This window comes from Manis pentadactyla, chromosome 12 (genome assembly GCF_030020395.1).
Source record: "Manis pentadactyla isolate mManPen7 chromosome 12, mManPen7.hap1, whole genome shotgun sequence".
NCBI classification, from domain to species: Eukaryota; Metazoa; Chordata; class Mammalia; order Pholidota; family Manidae; genus Manis; species Manis pentadactyla.
Genome location: NC_080030.1, coordinates 84,936,959 through 84,957,880, shown reverse-complemented (window position 1 = coordinate 84,957,880; position 20,922 = coordinate 84,936,959). Strand labels below are relative to the sequence as shown.

General features: G+C 38.2%; 1 protein-coding gene across 6 annotated transcripts in view; it reads right to left on the bottom strand.

The window, feature by feature from the left end:
* Positions 1–20,922, bottom strand: part of BCKDHB (branched chain keto acid dehydrogenase E1 subunit beta) — a 290,212-nt gene that overhangs the window by 179,079 nt on the left and 90,211 nt on the right. For all 6 annotated transcript variants that reach the window (XM_057489377.1, XM_057489375.1, XM_036918787.2 and 3 more), the window contains 2 exons: positions 5,845–5,942; positions 4,019–4,129 (listed from right to left, as the gene is read on the bottom strand). In XM_057489377.1, coding sequence (XP_057345360.1) covers positions 4,019–4,129; positions 5,845–5,942 — 209 coding nt within the window. The remainder of the gene's footprint in view (positions 1–4,018; positions 4,130–5,844; positions 5,943–20,922) is intronic.

Here is a 20,922-nt window from a genome sequence, read left to right as displayed (position 1 = left end):
ACTATAAAGCCATAGTAATCAAGACAATTTGGTACTGGCACAAGAGCAGAGCCACAGACCAATGGAACAGACTAAAGAATCCAGACATTAACCCAGACATATATGGTCAATTAATATTTGATAAAGGAGCCATGGACATACAATGGGGAAATGACAGTCTCTTCAACAGGTGGTGCTGGCAAAACTGGACAGCTACATGTAGGAGAATGAAACTGGACCATTGTCTAACCCCATATACAAAAGTAAACTCAAAATGGATCAAAGACCTGAATGTAAGCCATGAAACCATTAAACTCTTGGAAGAAAACATAGGCGAAAACTTCTTAGACATAAACATGAGTGACCTCTTCTTGAACATATCTCCCCGGGCAAGGAAAACAACAGCAAAAATGAGTAAGTGGGACTATATTAAGCTGAAAAGCTACTGTACAGCAAAAGACACCATCAATAGAACAAGAAGGATCCCTACAGTATGGGAGAATTTGAAAATGACACATCCGATAAAGGCTTGATGTCCAGAATATATAAAGAGCTCACACGCCTCAACAAACAAAAAACAAATAACCCAATTAAAAATGGGCAGAGGAACTGAACAGACAGTTCTCCAAAAAAGAAATACAGATGGCCAACAGACACATGAAAAGATGCTCCACATCACTAATTATCAGAGAAATGCAAATTAAAACTACAATGAGGTATCACCTCACACCAGTAAGGATGGCTGCCATCCAAAAGACAAACAACAACAAATGTTGGCGAGGCTGTGGAGAAAGGGGAACCCTCCTACACTGCTGGTGGGAATGTAAGTTAGTTCAACCATTGTGGAAAGCAGTATGGAGGTACATCAAAATGCTCAAAACAGACTTACCATTTGACCCAGGAATTCCACTCCTAGGAATTTACCCTAAGAACGCAGCAATCAAGTTTGAGAAAGACAGATGCACCCCTATGTTTATTGCAGCACTATTTACAATAGCCAAGAATTGGAAGCAACCTAAATGTCCATCAATAGATGAATGGATAAAGAAGATGTGGTACATATACACAATGGAATACTACTCAGCCATAAGAAAAGGGAAAATCCAATCATTTGCAGCAACATGGATGGAGCTGGAGGGTATTATGCTCAGTGAAACAAGCCAAGCGGAGAAAGAGAAATACCAAAGGATTTCACTTATCTGTGGAATATAAGAACAAAGGAAAAACTGAAGGAACAAAACAGCACTAGAATCACAGAACTCATGAATGTACTAACAGGCACCAAAGGGAAAGGGACTGGGGAGGATGGGTGGGTAGGGAGGGATAAGGGGGGGAGAAGTAGGGGGGTGTTAAGATTAACATGCATGGGGGGGTAGGAGAAAAGGGAGGGCTGTACAACACAGAGAAGGCAAGTAGTGATTCTACAACATTTTGCTATGCTGATGGACAGTGTCTGTAAAGGGGTTTATGGGGGAGACCTGGTATAGGGGAGAGCCTAGTAAACATAATATTCGTCATGTAAGTGTAGATTAGTGATACCAAAAAGAAAGCAAAAAAAAAAAAAAAGGGCAGTTCCTGTGTGGTAACCTCCAGTGAGTTCTACACAAGGGTATAAAGGGCATATAAAAGTGTAGGCAAAGGGTCTGTTTGCGTCTATACAGAAGATCAAAGCCTAATTTGGCTATCCCGAAAATGAACTAAGATACGATATGAAAGAGAACTTCCAACATCTGCACTCTCTGGAAGACTCATGCCAGAAGATGATCATCAAAAAACCCAACAAAGATCCACGCACTGCTACAGCTGTAGATGCACTCATCCCACCAGTTCCTGGACTTGCCATGGGAATGAAGAAGGAGATATCTAAGCTGGCCTGTGCATACAGTAAAACAACAAATTTGACTGGGTCTATACTGTTGGAACTCAACCAAGAATTAGGAGAAGTGCAAATTGTAGTGCTCCAAAATCTTACAACTACAGACTATTTACTGTTAAAAGAACATAAGGGATGTGAACATTCCCCAGGAATGGGTTGTTTTAATTTGTCTGATTTCTCTCAGACTGTTCAAGTTCAGTTGGACAATTTCCACCATATCATAGATAAGTTTTCACAAATGCCTAAGGTGCCTAACTGGTTTTCTTGGTTTCACTGGAGATGGCTGGTAATTACAGATATGCTTTGGTTATGTAACTATACTCCCATTATGTTAATGTGTGTGCGCAATTTAAGTAGTCGCTTAAAACCTATACATGCTGAAGTACACTACAAGAACATATGTCAAAGAAATAATCAATCTTCCCATGTTTTCTTCCGCCTGCTACTTCTATAGCTTTTCTTCTTCCTTCCTAATTACAACCCTTCAATAGAATTCGTGCCTCATATCAAATTTACCGAGTATCATAATTCTTCCAAGTGGTAAAGATACCTCAAGACAAATGCTGGGCATAGAAGCCACAGGGCATAAATATGCAAAGAAGTAAAAAGCTAACCTTTTCAAACAATAAGGCTTCCCTCTCACTTACCAACTTCACATTTCCCTGTATGGCCCCGGAAGATGACTGGTTAGCCAGAGACGGGTAAGATTCCTCAAGGGAGGAACAACCTAAGACAGGCACAGTCGCAGGGGGGCCATCAGGTGAGAAATGGGGGATCAACAGAGGTGAGGCTTCGAACCTCACCCCCCCTGTTCTGAGAGAAATCTTCTGCATACGTGGATGTTTTATTGCCCATGTCTAGCTTGGATTAACACATAGTCTACAGGCACACACCTGATCATCTACATTTGCTCTCTTACAACACTAAACTATGTTTTCTACCTTTATCTTGTATCTACCTACCACTTCAGCATTTTATTAAAAATAATAATAATAAAGAGAGAAATGTGGTATCCACATATAAATCAAGTATAAAAACCAAATGAGTATTCATATTTGAACTGACTGTTTATAGTTCATAATGCATGAGCAAAACCGAAAGTTTCTGTGATGACTGCCCTTGTACTGTTCACTATGTAACTTATTCATTATGTAAGAATTTGTTCTTCATGTAAGAACTTGTTTGTTATGCCTCAGAAGATTGGAGACTGACGAAAATTAGGCTTGGGGTGGATTAATGATTGTGCATTGAGCATTGACTCCCCTATACAGAATTTTATTGTCGTTAACAACCATTTGTTCAATAAATATGAGAGATGCCCTCAAAAAAAAAAAAAAAAATTAAAAACTAGAATTTTTCCATTTATCAGTGTAAAAAAAAAAAAAAGTCCTTACTAGTATTCAATGACTGTAATAGTAAAGTAAGAGAAAAAATAATGTATGCAGTGTTACCTAAACTTTAGGAGATAAGACCATCACAAAAAAAAGAGCCTGACCTTCCCTATATACCAACATGGGAAAAGATGCACTTTACTTTATCTAGACTTTTTATCTTCATACAAAGATACTGATTATAGCCAAGTAAGTAAGAACTAAACTACATTCTTGAGAGCAGGATGTAAAGAGACTACTTTGATAGAAAACTGAATCAGAGTAGCCAGAATCCCACAACATAGCATTCAAATTGTGATCCACAGTATTAAGGCTATGCAAAGAGAGTTGTTAAAATAATCCATTTCCATCTCTTTTGGACAAGAAACGAATAAAAATGCAGCCAAACCATTTAGCTGACTATATTAAACCTAGATATCAAACCATAAACAATAATAATAAGTTAAAAACACAGGTGACTTCAATATCCCTGATATGCTATTTGCACTACTCTACTATTCACACAACTCAAAACTAGCTGGGTGCATGAAGGACAGTTTTATAATATTTTCAACACAGAACTACAGAAGGGAATAAACCTAAAGTGATTTGTTTCCTTGAGCATTAAGCTGACTAGACAGCACTCATTTCATTCATGGTGTAAACTTTGAGGTATTTTAATCAGTTGAAAACTCTCATAAAGCTTAAAATTTCAAAATAATTCTTTGCAAACAACCAACAAATCTGGCCCAAGATTTTGAGGAAATGATACTCTATCACACTATATTCATACCTTGCAAACTGTATCCACATCCCAAGGTATTATAGTCCTCAGATCAATGACTTCACAGGACACTCCCAGCTTCTCCTGAGCCATGGAAGCTACCTCTCGGATCACATGAACCTGAATTAAGGATAAAAACATGCAAAGATTAACTATAGAGATTCAGGTCTGAAAAATTAGTTGAATTCTGATATCATTAACAGAGATAGTGTTTAAAAACAGGGGAATTTGCATGAAGAACTAAATTTATTTTAGAAATGTTGAACCCTATATCCCTCCAAAATAGTCAAATATAGATTTCTAGAAAACAATTGGCAAGAGATTCTTACAGAAAGGGAGAGCAGTCATTGCTAGACTTACTGATACTTAAGATATCAGCACACAGAAGGTAAATAAAATCACAGGAATAGGTTAAGTTTCTAGAGAAAGCATGCAGAGGGAGAAGCAAAGGGCAAAATTATGGAACCCTGTGGATGATCAACACTGAAGGAAACTAGAGCTCACTTTTTTAAAAAACGATGAAAACACAGTTAAAGAAACAGAAGCAAAAGAAGAAAGGGTTTCATATAAAAAGTGTCATAGACCATAGCAATATGGCATAAGCATTGGATTTACGGTTAGAAGATTAGCAATGTTAGCAGAAATAGTATTAGGAAATTAGGAGGAGCAAAACTCATGAGGTACAAGAACATACAGGAACTACATATGAGTAGTAGAAAATTGTTTAGGTTTAGTGATAAAGGAGGGAGATATACTGGCATTTAAGGGAAAAGTAGGGTAGAGAAAAGTTATTTTTTAGATAGAGATACATACCTTTTTAATAAAAGGGACATGAAAAGGAGAAACTGAAGATGTAGGAGAGAGAGACACCAGCTAATGAGTCACAGACCTGGGGAAGTTAAAATCTAGTAGTATCTGAATGAGGTCTGGAGAGGCAGTTATGGAAATCAGACCCCTCTTCTTTGAGGACAAAAGGGAAAGAGGAAAGGACTGACAGCCAAGTGACTGGTGTGAAGGAAAAGCCAGGTTATGTCTAACCCACTCTAATCTCTCCGTTAAAGAGAGAAGTAAGGACAACTGCTAAGAGAGACAGAGATGTGGACAGAAGACTAAGCCAGAAAGGCGAGAAACCCCGAGGACTGCAGCTGCCCAAGCCAAAATCAAAGTGGAGAAGGAAGTGGGAAGCTGTGGTATTGCAAATGATTTTCATTGTCTTCTTTATACAATGCTGTATTAAATTTTCTAAAATAAGCAAGAATTTCCTTTACATGGAATAAAGAAAAACTGACCATTTCTTTAAAACAAAGAGATAAAAGTATAAAAGACGGCAGTCTATGGCCAGAGGGAAAAAGGGTCCTGAATTTAAAAGTTCGCAGGTAAAGCAATGTGACAAGCACCAGAGAAACCTGAGATAGTTCAGGGATGAGGTTTGCTAGAAAAGAGAAGAGTATGGAATTCTGAGGCTACACCACTGCACGGGTACATATCCAGGAAACTGTTCATGGGAGATGACAGCAGATGGGATGCAAATGACAGTCAACTGCAGAAATAAGTAGTGAAGACAGGTAAGGTGTACTTTATAAAAAGTATTTTCAATGAATACATTTTTGCAAACCCAGTGTATTTTTAATAGATTCACCATATGCATATTTATTTTAATATGAGTGATAAGCACCCACCTTCAATCAGAAGTCAGTACCAGATATACATGTAGCCACATACAAGACTTTGAGACATAAGGAAAACATCACTTTAAATTCTTCATGGTATCATGATTAAAAATGACAGCTTCCAAGCACGCATGGACATTACCAACTGCTGTGAGTGCTACTGACCTGGGTGCCCCAAGCGACTAGAGTGACATCACTCCCTTCCTGTATAACTTCAGCCTGGGACAGGGGGATGTTGTATGGATCTACAGGAACTTGTTCCACTGAATATGGAACAGAAAAAAATTAAAGGTTAATTATTCTTTCTCATAAGAAATTTGTACATAAAAGAATATAGAATCTCATTGTGGCCAAGATTTTATTTATTTTCCCTCAGATTCTATCAGAAATAGAATTATATAGCTCTATGACGTTACTACACATATGAAAAAGTACTATATAAATGTATAAAATACATCAACTATCCTGGAAAAGAAAAAAGGATTTGAGATAAAAACTAATAAAATCTTAATAAATCATGGGCTTTTGTCAATGATAATATATCAATATTGGGTAATTAATTGTTACAAATGTATGGAAACCTGGATGTGTGGGGCATATGGAAACTCTACTGTACAATCTTCATACTTGTTTTATAAATCAAAACTGTTCTAAGAAATAGAGTTTAAAAAGCTTTAATATGCTAATACTTTATTGAACTAAAGCTCTCAGACTAGTTTTTTATAGAGAAACAAATAGTAGAAAAACAGAAAAATCACACAGTACAGCCAAATTTTAAGTATATTTTAGTTTTGCACCTTGCATTTATCAACACTGCATCAACCATATCAGCCAATACAACACCTTAATTTTCAAAGCTGAATCCTATAGACCTCAAAGAATTATACTAAATTAGTTCCACCAGACAAAAAGGAAGAAGAAGCCAGTAGTATCCCAGTGAAAACCATTTCATGATTTCTCTGCCCAACTATGTACAAGCAACATAGAGGTGACTGAAGTTAAGAGGAAATCGTAGGGTGAATTTCTCAATAAAACTGATTTGGAAAGTTTGATGGAATTGTCCCATTATGTTGGGAAGCCCTCATGGATGCCAGTGGGAGCAGTATAACAGTGGAAGTGGTGGGAAAAAATGAAGTCTACTTTTGTTCCCCAAAGTCTTTTTATTATCATTGTTATATGATTTTTTTTAATTCAAAGAGCACAGAAAGGTTCCCTTAGCAGCCCATTAAGCCCTTCCATCCCCACTGCTCAGAACTAACCAACACCAGCAATCCCTGACTATCTGCAGTGGACGGTTTTTGGTCTGTTGTCCAAGCTCCTTATCCCCTTTCTACGTTAGGCAACACCCCATCTGATGAGGCAGGGCCTCTGCCCACTACAGAAGGCCCACATATTCACTTTCCCAGCTTCACTTGCAAATAGGGCACAAAACATAAGCTCTGACAATCAAATGCACCTATGCAAGATTCTGAACTGTAAACAGATGACAAAAAAGAACAGCAAGTATACAGAATACATTCCAGAGTACTGGTAACACTGGCCAAAACTCCAGCAGAAGTCTCAGTGGTCTCAGTCATTCAGACTGCACACCCACATCCACCGACAGGGTGTCTTTGTGGAACACGTCACACAGTAGACTTTGGGCATTACTTCTAGTTCTATAGGCACTCCAGAGATCTCAGCGTTATTTACTATCTTTCAAGTGATCTTTTTTACTTATATTGGACAAAGTTGATCTCATTTGCTTGAAAATTAAGAACTCTGACTGATTCAGTATCTTTTCAGATATTTACAATATATAAGTATGTGTGTATATAAATAGAAATATATAAAAACTACTTGGATTTTTTTCCACAAATAGTCACATTATATACAATGTTTAAAACCCTTCTAAAATCTTCCTTTTTTCCATTTAGCAATTTATCTTGGCCACATTTTCATGTCAAAATATTGTTTTTAAGAGGAGGGGGAAAAAGATGGTGGAGTAGGAAGGCAAAGTGGAAACCTCCTCCCCCACACACACCAAAGAAGCAACTACAGCAACTACAGCTCACCCTGACAATGACCTGGAGACTGTAGGACAGACCACCTACACCTGGGGGAGGAGAGAGGACCACCAGAGAAGGGTAACGTGGCGAGCTGTATTCCAGTGGGCCCCAAGCCCTCCCCTTGTCTCAGTCCACAAGCAGAGGGAAGAGTAACAGCACAGGAAAGGTGCAGGTGCTCAAGAGCTCTGCACACCCGGCCCTGCAGATATGCTCTGGGAGCAGTAGTCTGCACTGCACTGGGTCCTGGTGATTAGTGGGGCTGGACACTGGCGAGAGTCAGAGCACTCTGGGAGGCTGAGACTCCAGAAGCTTGGGGAGAACAGGCACACTCTGCTGGTCCCACTGAGACCCAAAACAGAGGCAGCACTTTGAAAGATGTGCCAGGAGCTGGATGCCAAAGGAGCAAGAGTCAGACAGCTCTCTCCACAGGAGAAGGGCAGGTGGACAACACATCCCAGCCTTCACATGGCCCAACAGGTTGGCACGCCAGGAAGCCCCGAACGCTGCAACCCCCTTGGCTGGCAGCTCAGCTGTGAGAGGCTTCCCTGTACACTCACCCACCTGCTCGGCCCAGCAGTGCCAGACTTTCTGCCCGGCAGGCAGAGGAAGGCTTTCCTAGCTTTCTCCACCCTGTCTCAGCCCAATTAGAGAGGTGCCTCCAGGAGACAGCTCCAGGCACTCTGCCCTCATCACAGGCAGTCCTGACCAAAGAGACTCCTGCTGCCAGTGCAAGCCTGCCCCAGAGCCAAACAAACACCCCACCCACCCCATTAACCCAGTAGCCCCAACACTCGTGCAGGGCAGATGAAGGGCAGCCAGGCCCACAGTAATCCCAACAGAAGCACCCCTGCTCTGATCACAAAAGGCCAGCTGAGGCAAACTGCCTTCCACTGTACTGAGACAGACCACTGTCAGCAGACAGAAAGACGACCCCAATCATTGCCCACCAACAGCAGCTGGGGCTCCAGCACAGAGGAGAACCAGGCACTGGGAAGCAAAGAGTCCTGAGCTTCTGGGCACCACAGGACACCTTTCTCATAAAGCCATTACTCTCCACACAAGGAGGCATAGCAGATTCGTCCAAGACAAAGGAAGAAACACAGAAACCCTGACAAAATGAGGAGGCAGAGGAATACGTTCCAAACAAAACTACAGCTAAGACACCAGAAAGAGGGCTAAATGAAACAACAGAACACCAATATTCTTAAAAAAGATACCAAGGTGCCAGTCATAAATATGCTCACCGATCTAAGGACAAGTATTGATGATCGCAGAGGAAACTTCACCAGAAAGACAGAAGAGATGAAACAGAGCCACTGAGAGCTGAGGAACACAGCAACTGAGAGGATACATGCAAAGGAGGAATGAATAAAATAGACTGCTGAAGTCTAGGAGACGCTCAGTGGGAGGGGGTCGGAGCACAGGCCGCAGGGAGGCCAAGGAACAGAGAGAAAAGGGTCTCTTGGAATGAGAGAAGGCTAAGAGGGCTGAGTGAGAACTCCAAATGAAGCAATATTCACATACTAAGGGGACCAGAGGAGATCAGACAGACAACAGGGTGGACAGTCTCCTTGAGGAAATAATTACTGAAAATGTCCCCAAAGTGGGGAAGGAAATAGACACCCAGGTTGTGGAAGCCCAGGGAGCGGTACAGAAGGAGCCCCAGGAAGACCACATAGAGACAGAATTAGAATGAGGGAGACAGAGGAAGGATAAGGAGGGGGCACTGGAAGCAGCCAGGGAGAGAAAAAAAGATTACTAAAAGGTCAACCTGATCAAGCTATCAGAAGACTTCTCAGCAAAAACTTTACAGGCCAGAAGGGAGTGTCATGAAATAAATAATGTATTGAAACAGAAGGACCTTCAACAAAGAATCCTCATCCCAGCAAGGTATGACTCAAATTTGAAGGATAGATTAAACATTTCCCAGATAAATAGCTGAAGAAATTTCCCACTACTAAACTGGCATTAAAGGATATATTAAAGGAACTGCTGTAGATGGAGATGTTCCTAAGCCTAAATAGTTTTCACCAGTGAAAATAAACCCAAAGTAGTACACCAATTACTTATCAAGCAAGTATGAAATTAAAACAAAACACAACAAAAGTAGTAAAACCAACTATACACAAACTCAGTCAAAGGATACACAAAAAAATGCAGATTATGACATCTAATATATAAAGTATAGAGGAGGAAGAAGAATAAAAAATTGCTTTTAGATTGTATTTGATATAGAGAACTCATCAACTTACTGTAGACTGTTAGTTAGGAAGCTATCCATGAACCTTCTTGTAACCACAAGCCTACAGCCTGTAATAGATACACACAAAATGTAAAAAGAGAAATCCAATGACAACACTAAAGAAAACCATCACATAACAAGAGTATAAGAGAGGAAGAAAGGAACAAAGCGACATTACAAAAATAACCAAAACACAGCAATAAGTACATGCCTAGCAATAATTGCCTTAAATATAAATGGACTGAATGTACCAAAAGACAGTGGTTGGCACAATGAATAAAGATACAAGACCTGTCTATATGCTGCCTACAAGAGACTCATTTCAGACCCAAAGACACACACAGACTGAAAGTGAAGGGATGGAAAAAAGGTATTTCATGCAAATGATAGGGAGAAAAACACAGGAATGGGAGTACTTATATGAGGCAAAATAGACTTCAAACAAAAGAAAGTAACAAGAGAAAAGGGAAATTACATAACAATTATCAGACAACAAATACTAACAGAATTAAAGGGAAATAGACTGCAACTGATTCATTTTGGGAGACTTTAACACACCATTCACACCAGCAGATATATCAATCAGACAGAAAATAAATAAGGAAACAGAGACACTGAACAACACATTAGATCAAATGGACTTAACAGATATCTACAGAACATTCCACTCAAAAGCAGTAGGATACATATTTTTCTCAAGTGTACATGGAACATTTTCCAGAATAGATCATACACTAAGCCACAAAAACAGCCTCAATAAATTCAAAAAGAAATTGTATCAAGCGGCTTCTCAGACCACAATGTTATGAAACTAGAAATAAATTAGACCCGGTAAATGAAAAAGCCCACAAATACATGAAAGCTAAACAATATGCTTCTAAATAATCAATGATTCAATGAAAAAATTAAAACAGAAATCAAGTGATACATGGAAACAAATTAAAACAAAAATTCAACAGTCCAAAATCTGTGGGATGCCACAAAGATGGTTCTAAAAGGGACATGCATAGCAAAACAGACCAATCACAAGAAACAAGAACAATCCCAAATAAACAGCCTAAACTCCCAATTAAAGAAACCAGAAATAGAAGAACAAATAAAACCCAAAGTCAGTAAAAGGAGGAACATAATAAATCAGAGCAGAAACAAATAAAATAGAGAATAAAACAACAGAAAAAAAACAATGACACCAAGAGCTGGTTCTTTGAGAAGATCAGTAAAACAGACAAACCCCTAGCCAGATTTACCAAGAAAAAAGAGAGAGGACACAAATAAAAAAAATTAGAAATGAAAAAGGAAGAGTCACCATGGATACCACAAAAATACAAAGAATTATTAAAGAACTCTATGGAAAATTATATGCCAATTAATTGCACAACCTGTAAGAAATGGACAAATTCATAGAAAACTACAACCTTCCAAGAATGGCCCAGGAGGAAACAAAAAATGTGAATGACCTATTGCCAGCAATGAAATTAATAGGTAATCAAAAAACTCCCAATAAACAAAAGTCCAGGACCAGACAGCTTCACAGCTGAATTCTACCAAACATAAAAATACTTCCAAACACATTCTATTATGCCAGCATTGTTGTAATATCAAAACCAGGCAAAGACACTACATAAAAAAGAAAATAACAGAGCAATATCCCTGATGAACATAGATGCAGAAATACTCAACAAATTATTAGCAAACAGAAAAAAATATATATATCAAAGGATCATCCATCACAACCAAGTGGGATTTATTCCAGGGATGCAAGAATTGTATAATATTCATAAATCAACCAATGTCATACTACACATTAACAAAAAGAGGGATAAAAACCACATGATCAACTCAATAGATGCTGAAAAGTACTTCATAAAATTTAACATCCATTCATGATAAAAAAATCTCAACAAAATGGGTATAGAGGAAAACATACCTCAACATAATAAAGTCAATATATGACAAATCCACAGCTAACATAATAGTCAATGGCGAAAATCTGAAAGTTCTTCCTTTAAGATCAGGAACAAGACAAGGATGCCCAGTCTCACCACTTTTATTCAACATAGTACTGGAGGTCCTAGCCATGGCAATCAGACAAGATAAAGAGATAAAAGGCATACAAATTGGTAAGAAGTTAAATTGCCACTATTTGCAGATGATATGATATCATACATAGAAAACCCTAAGACTCCACCAACAAACTATTACAATAACTGGATTCAGCAAAGTTTCAGTATACAAAATTAATATACAGAAATATGTAGCGTTCCTATATACTAACAAAGACCTAGCAGAAAGAGAAATCAGGAAAACAATTCCATTTACAATTGCATCAAAAAGAATAAAATACCTAGGAATAAACTTAACTAAGGAGGTGAAAAGAACTGTACTCTGAAAATTATAAAACACTCATGAGAGAAATTATAGGAAACACAAATAAATGGAAATCTATCCCATGCTCATGGATAGATAGAATTTATATACAAATGGCCATCTGCCCAAAGCAATTTACAATGCAATCCCTACCAAAATACCAACAGCATTTTTCAATGAACTAGAACAAAAAACCCTAAAATTCATATGGAACCAAAAAAGACCCTAATAGTCAAAGCAATCCTGAGAAAGAAGAACTAAATTGTGGGGATTATGCTCCCCGACTTAAAGTTATACCACAAAGCTACAGTGATCAAAACAGTATTATACTGGCACACGGACAGACACATAGACCAATGGAACAGACTAGAGAGCCCAGATATAAACCCATGTATATATGTTCAATTAATATATGATAAAGGTGCCATTTATATGGGGAAAAACAACCTCTTCAATATCTAGTGTTGGGAAAACTGGATGGATATATGCAAGAGTATAAAACTAGGTTACTGTCTAACTCCAAACACAAAAGTAAGCTCAAAATGGATCAAAGACCCAAATATAAGACATGAAACCATAAAGCTCTTAGAAGAAAACATAGGGTAAAATCTCTTGAACATAAGCATAACCAGTTTTTTCCTGGACACATCTCCTTGGGCAACAGAAGCAAAATCAAAAATTAACAAGTGGGACTAAATCAAACTAACAAGGTTCTGTACAGCAAAGGACACTGTTAGTAGAACAAAAAGGCAACCTACAATACAGAATATATTCAGAAATGATCTATCTGATAAGGGTTGATATCCAATATTTATAAAGAACTCATATGCTTCAACACGTAAAAACAAATAACCTGATTAAAAAAAATGGGCAGAGGACCTGAACCAATATAACTCTAAGGAAGAAATACAGTTAGCCAACAGGCACATGAAAAGATGCTCCACATCTCTAATCATCAAGGATATGCAAATCAAACCACAATGAGATATCACCTCACAACAGTCAGGATGGCCACTATCCAAAAGACAAAAAAATAGCAAGTATTGGTGAGGATATGGAGAAAACGGAGCCCTCCTACATTACTGGTAGGAAAGTAAAGTTGCATAACCACTCTGGAAAGCAATATGGAGGTTCATCAAAAAACTAAAAATAGAAATACTATATGACCTAGTAATTCCACTTCTAGGAATTTATCTGAAGAAAACAAAATCCCTTATTCTAAAAGATACATGCACTCCAATGTTTATCACTACATTATTTATAATTGCCACATTACAGAAGCAACCTAAGTGTCCATTAATAGATGAATGGATAAAGAAGATGTGGTACATATACACAATAGAAAAAAAAGAAATCCTGTCATTTGCAACAACATAGAGGGTATTATGCTCAGTGAAATAAGCCAGAAGGAGAAAGACAAATACCATATGATTTCACTTATTTGTAGAATACAAAAACAAAACAAAGCAAAATGAACAAAACAGCAGTAGATTCATCAACACTGAGAAGTGACTGGTGGTTACCACTGGGTAGGGGTTGTGGTGGGTAGATGGAGAGCATGATGGGGATAAGAGGAACAAAAATTATCAATCATAATATGAGTTGGTCATGGGGATAGTAGTACAGCAGGGAGAGTAAAGTCAATGATCTTGCAGCATCCTATACTGGCAGACAGTAACGGCACTAGTGGGGAGTGAGGATTTAATAATACCAGTAAACTGTTGAACCACTGTTTTGTATATCTGAAACCAATACAAGATTGTATATTAATGATACTTCAATAACAAAAAAAAAGATGCTAATATGAAAAGATGTAATTTCCTTCAGTTTATTTTATAGGATTTTGTGGGGAAATGGGGAAAAAACTTTTTAAATAAAAAAATATATAGCTTTTTAAATTGCAAGTAAAAATCAAATTTAATGTTGCTATTATCAGTAATATACACAAATAATAAAGAATAAAATTTTCTATATTTCCAAACTTATATTTTTATAACCAGCCAAAGAGATGTATTTTTAAATTAGTATTTTTAAGTAAAATAAAATGGTAAAACACTTAATATTTAATAACTACTTTGGTGGGTAAACCTCAAAGCAGATGACAAACTAACAAACCTGAGATACAAGCTGTGTTAGAAAACAATCATTAAAAGCATTTTAACATTTTGTGTAGGTCACATACTTTGTTGAGACAGATACCCCCACTGTCTAAACCAGGGGTAAGCAAATCAATTTTTGCAAACAATGTTTTATTGAACACAGCCACATCCATTCATTTTCATATTATGTATGGCTGTTATCTTCCCTACAACAGCACAAGTGAATAGTTGCAAGAGACAACATGACCTATAACCTAAAATACTTACTATCTGCCCCTTAACAGAAAAACTCACCAACCTCAATTCTACACTGCTTTCAGAGACTAATTCTTTAATGGCTTAAATCTACTATTAGATGGATGGATGATGGATGGATGGATGGATGGATGGATGGATAACAAAGGAACAGACAGGGAGAAACAGACATATTCAACTGGAGTAGATATTCTACTTAGCAGTTCTTAGCTGCTAAACCAAATGATGGTGAAGATGACACCAGCGATATCACAAACATGCCAAAGGTAGCACATAGGCACTTTGCCTCATCAAGTCTACTCTCCTCTGGCAGCAGTATCTGCAAGCCAGTTGACAAAGCCTGAAGCCAGTACACACTCCCGCCTGCTGGTAAGTCAGTGGCTGCCATTCAAGAGTCCTTTCTTTCCCGCCTTATAAATCAGTTGCCAGCTAGTGATTAGCAAACCCCTGAAACACACAAGTCTAAGGGCTGGCACAGCAAAAGAAATGGATTGGCATCCTGGCCCACTTCCTTTGCAAAATTGTCAGGGAGTGACTAACAGCTTCATTGTATTAAATAAATTACCCAGAATAATAAGACCTCATTACTTTAACAGTTAATTAAGGCACAACACTGCAAACAAAGCTCAGCCCTCCATTAAAAAAAAAAGCAAAGAATTAGATTCTAGAAGAGTGTTATATCAAAACAACCAAAAACCTATTAGATTTACATAAACTTAATCTGAGAGCAGAATAAGAATACAATTTTAATATGCTCACTTATTTATACTTGACTAACAAGTCACCTAGAGAGCAAGCTATAATTCACAAATATTTTACTTATATTAATTTAAAAGATATTTATTACAAGAGAATGTTATTATTCAAATCAGCATTCAGGGATTCCTACACCATGACTATATGCTTTTTGAAAAAGAGCAGGAAAGAGGAATTAGAGCACAAACTTCAGGAACTAAAGAGTACCCCATACAGTCATACTACTGCTTGCATAGCATAGAACTGACACCACTCCATTTTACCAAATTCCAATTAACTTCTACTCTCATCACCAGTGAGCATTACCCAGAGAAACCCTTCAATATCAGAAATATGCTGACAAAAATGTGTGACTTAGAAAAATAAATATTTCCAAGATAAAAATGAAAAAATGCTATTTTTTTGTTCAAACAACAGATAAGATAGATTTTCTTAATGTATAAGTTCCACATTTATGGTTTCCTTGTAATTGCCAACACACATATTCAAATTACACATGCAGTACATGCTCATAGCATGAATTAGTTCATGCCTAAACCCATTTTATTTCCATCCTACTCCTTCTAATTTTCTTCTAATTTGTTGTAATGTTTATGTCATCTTAAATACATTATTAAAATAAGGCCCAGATGAGGTGGGAAGTGAGGGATAAGGGTGGGGAAAAAGAAAGGGGGTATTACAATTAGCATGTATAATTAGCATGTGGGGGGGCATAGGGAGGGCTGTGCAACACACTGAAGACAAGTAGTGATTCTACAGCATCTTACTATGCTGATGGACAGTGACTATAAGGGGGGGTGTGGGGGGGACTTGGTGAAGGGGGGAGCCTAGTAAACACAATGTTCTTCATGTAATTGTAGATTAATGATAACAAAATTTAAAAATTTTTAAAAGCCATAGCCCAGGAGAAAATAAAAAATAATAATAATAATAAGGCCCAGCATGTAAATAATATACCATGAATAGTATGAATTTAGTCTTTAACAGTTATTGCATACCCAGTGTATGCAACATCATGCAAGATGCTAGACTATGAAACCAAAAGAGGCTTGTCCCTAACAAGCACACACTCAACAGGGAGTTTAAAAAGATGGAGAGAGATGTTCAGCAAAGAAAAACATGATACAGCAATGCAAACAGACCTAGGGATTCACAGAGAAGCAAGAATTGGTTTTAAGAATCTAGGAGGTGAGAAGGCTTAAAGATGGTGGCGTGAGAAGTGAGACACAAACCCCAAACCCACATATAATATGAAAATATAGAAAATACAATCTAATCCTGAAAGAGCAACAGGAAAAAAGGCTGAGGCAGACTGCTAACACCTGGGGAAAACAGCAGACCTCAAGAAAAGGGTAAATTACCAAAGCCATGATCGGGAGGGATCCAAGCCCTTCCCCGACCCCAGCTAAGAGGAAGGAGGAAGAGAAATGAAGCACGGAGAGAGTGAAGGCCAAGGACTGCTAAACACCCAGCCCTGGAGATATGCTGTGGGAGCACGAACCTACATTACATGTTGATCTGGAGATTAGTCAGGTTGGAAAGCTAAAACAAGGGGAATACTTGGAGAGACTGAGATTCCAGCAGCTTGTGGAAAACACATATCCACAACGGGCTGCTATGGGACAAAAGAAAGGCAGGGAGTCTGAGAGACTTTCTAACAGTGAGAGGACTGCTAAAGGGACAGGACTGTACAAAGCTTGCTCTTCAGGAGAAAGGACAGGTGGACAAAATTGTCCGGGCACATTCTGCCCAGCAGATTGGGAGCTTTCAGGAGCTTCAGGCCGTCCATCCCCTAGATACCAATGCAGCTACGAGGCCCCCCCACAACCTCAAAAAGCAGCCTGCTGATCTTTTCCTCATGGCAGGCAACAGCTCACAAAACAGCTGCCCCTGCCACTGGGACAGGCCAGCTAGAGGGTGGCCCAGCCTACAGCAGCTACAAGTGCAAAGCATAGAGAATTCTCCCTGTGCACTTGGCCCACTGGCCCTAGCAGTGGAGGGAGGCACTGCAGCTGGGAAGCAGAAAAGAGTTTTTGCTCCTGGCAGGCACAAGTAGCACTCCCCTGCAATGCCCACCATCACTCCAGCAACTGAGCAACTCCAGAGTAGACCTTTTGAAGAGCACCACCTACAAATATGAAATGCCAAAGGAATCAGGTTCAAACCAAAATCCAACAAACACCAGAAAGGGGAACAAGTAAAAATGAACTAATTAATCTTCCTGAAAGAGATTTCAAAATAAGAATCAAAAATATGCTCATGGAACTACAGAAAGATATTCAAACACAGGGAGGAATTCAGAAATGAGATACAAACATTGAAGAATTCGGTATCTGAAATGAAACATACAGTGGAAGGATTTAAAAGCAGATTAGATGAAGTAGAGAGGAAAGTAAATGAAACAGAAACTAGAGAACACAAATACAGAGAAGCTGAGGCAGAGAGAGAAAAAAGGATATATAGGAATGAAAGATTAAGAGAACTATGTGACCAATCCAAAAGGAACAATATTCGCATTATAGGGGTACCAGAAGAAGAAGAGAGAGATTCCCCCAATCCAGGGAAGTAAAGAGTCTCTCAGGCCATGGAAGTTCATAGATCTCCCAACACACAGGATCCAAGGAGAACAACACAAAGACACAAAGACATACAATAATAAAAAGGAAAAGATCAAAGACAAAGACAGAGTATTAAAAGCAGCCAGAGAGAGAAAAAAGATGACATACAAAGGAAAGCCCATCAGGCTATCATCAGACTTCTCTGCAGAAACCTTACAGGTCAGAAGGGAGCAGCATGATATATTCAATGCAATGAAACAGAAGGGCCTTATACCAGGAACACTCTATCCAGCAAGATTATCATTTAAATTTGAAGGAGGGATTAAACAATTCCCAGATAGCAAAAGTTGAGGGAATTTACATCCTACAGACCATCTCTATAGTGCATTTTAAAGGAAATGCTCTAGATGGAAGTGCTCCTAAGGCTAAACAGCTGTCACGGGAGAAAATAAAATCACAGCAAAGGAAGACCAACTAAATACTAACCAAATAGAAAATTAAATAACATACCCACAAGGTCAGTCAAGAGATACACAAAAACTATAGAATATGACACTTCACATACAAAGATTAGAGGAGGAAGAAAAAGAAAGGAGAAAAAAAAGAATCATCAGATTGTGTTTATAATAGCATAATAAGTTAGTTAAGTTAGATGGTTACATAGTAAAGAAGCTTCCCTTGAACCTTTGGTAACCACGAATCTAAAGCCTGCAATGGCAATAAGTACATACCTACTGATAATCAACCTCAATGTAAATGGACTGAATGTACCAATCAAAAGACACAGAGTTACAGAATGGATAAAAAAACAATACCCATCTATGTGCTGCCTACAAGAGACTCACTTCAAACACAAAGACATACACAGACTAAAAGTGAAGGGATGGAAAAAGATGTTTCATGCAAATAATAGGGAGAAAAAAAGCAGGTTTTGCAGTACTTGTATCAGACAAAATAGACTTCAAAAGAAGGAAAGTAACAAAAGATAAGGAAGGACATTACATAATGAAAAATGGGTCAGTCCAACAAGATGATTTAACCATTAAAAATATCTATGCACCCGGATGGAGCTAGAGTGTATTATGCTCAGTGAAAAAAGCCAGGTGGAGAAAGACAAGTACCAAATGATTTCAGTCATCTGTGGAGTATAAGAACAAAGAAAAACTGAAGGAACAAAACAGCAGCAGAACCACAGAACCCAAGAATGGACTAATAGTTACCAAAAGGAAAAGGACTGGGGAGGATGGGTGGAAGGGAGGGATAAGGACGGGGAAAAAGAAAGGGAGCATTACAATTAGCACGTAAAATGTTGTAATGGGGTTTGTGGGGGGGTGGGGACTTGGTGAAGGAGGGAGCCTAGTAAACATAATGTTCTTCATGTAATTGTAGATTAATGATACCAAAATAAAATTTTTTAAAAGTACAAAAAAAAATCTATGCACCCAACATAAGAGCACCTGAATATATGAAACAAATACTAACAGAATTAAAGGGGGAAACAGAATGTAATGCATTTATTTTAGGAGACATCAACATGCCACTCACACCAAAGGACAGATCAACCAAACAGAAAATAAGTAAGGAGACAGAGGCACTGATGTGGGATTAATGGGCTTAATATATAAATCAAGTAATACAGAAATCAAATGTATGAAGATTTGTGACTTGATTGTCTCTCCTAAGACCTCTGATGTTTGGCCAAGGACAGAGTGATTAAAGCCATAAAAAGTTCCTACAGCTCGTGACCGCCCTCACATGGTTTCGGTACCCTTGAGGAGTGTCCCGCCCTTGGGCAGGACTCAAAGATAGATGATGATCATGTGCTGAACCCCCTACTCAGAATTCTTCAGATATTCATTTACTCAATAAATATGAGGAGTGCCTTCTCGGCATTACTCTTGAGCTGTTACACTTTGAGTCCCCTGGCTAGCCCATTCAGATCTTCGATATCTCATTGCATCTCCTTCCTTGTCTGCGGATCAGAAGCAGGGAGGGGACGGACACACTGAACAACACATTAGAACAGATGGACCTAACAGACATCTATACAACATTCCACCCAAAAACAGCAGGATACAGTCCTCTCAGGTGCATATGGAATAATTTCCAGAATAGATCACATACTAGGCCACAAAAAGAGCCTCAGCAAATTAAAAAGACTGAAAATGTACCAACCAACTTCTCAGATCCCAAAGGTATAAAACTATAAATAAATTGTACAAAGAAAAAAAGGCTCACAGACACATGGAGGCTGAACAACATGATCCTATATAATCAATGGATCAATGACCAAACTATAACAGAGATCAAGCAATATATGGAGATGAATGAAAACAACAGCGCAGCTCCCCAACTTCTGTGGGATGCAGCAAAGGCAGTTCTAAGAGGAAAGTATATAGCAAACCAGCATATTTAAAGAAAGAAGAACAATCCCAAATGAATAGTCTAAATCCAATTATTGAAGCTGGAAAAAGAATAAATGAGGCCCAAAGTCAAAGAAGGAGGAACATAATAAAGATCAGAGAAGAAATAAATAAAATTGAGCAGAACAAAACAATAGAAAAAATTAATGAAACCAAGAGCTGGACCTCTGAGAAAATAAACAAAATAGATAAAGCCCTAGCCAGACTTATCAAGAAAAAAAGAGTCTATGCACATGAACAGAATCGGATATCAAAAAGGAAAAGTCACTACAGATACCACAGAAATACAAAGAATTATGAGAGAATACTATGAAAAATTATATGCTAGAACACTGGATAACCTGAAAGAAATGGACAACTTTCTAGAAAAATACAACCTTCCAAGCCTAACCCAGGAAGAAGCAGAAAATCTAAACAGACCAATTACCAGCAATGAAATCCAATCAGTAATCAAAAAACTACCCAAAAACAAAACTCCCAAGACAGATGGATTCA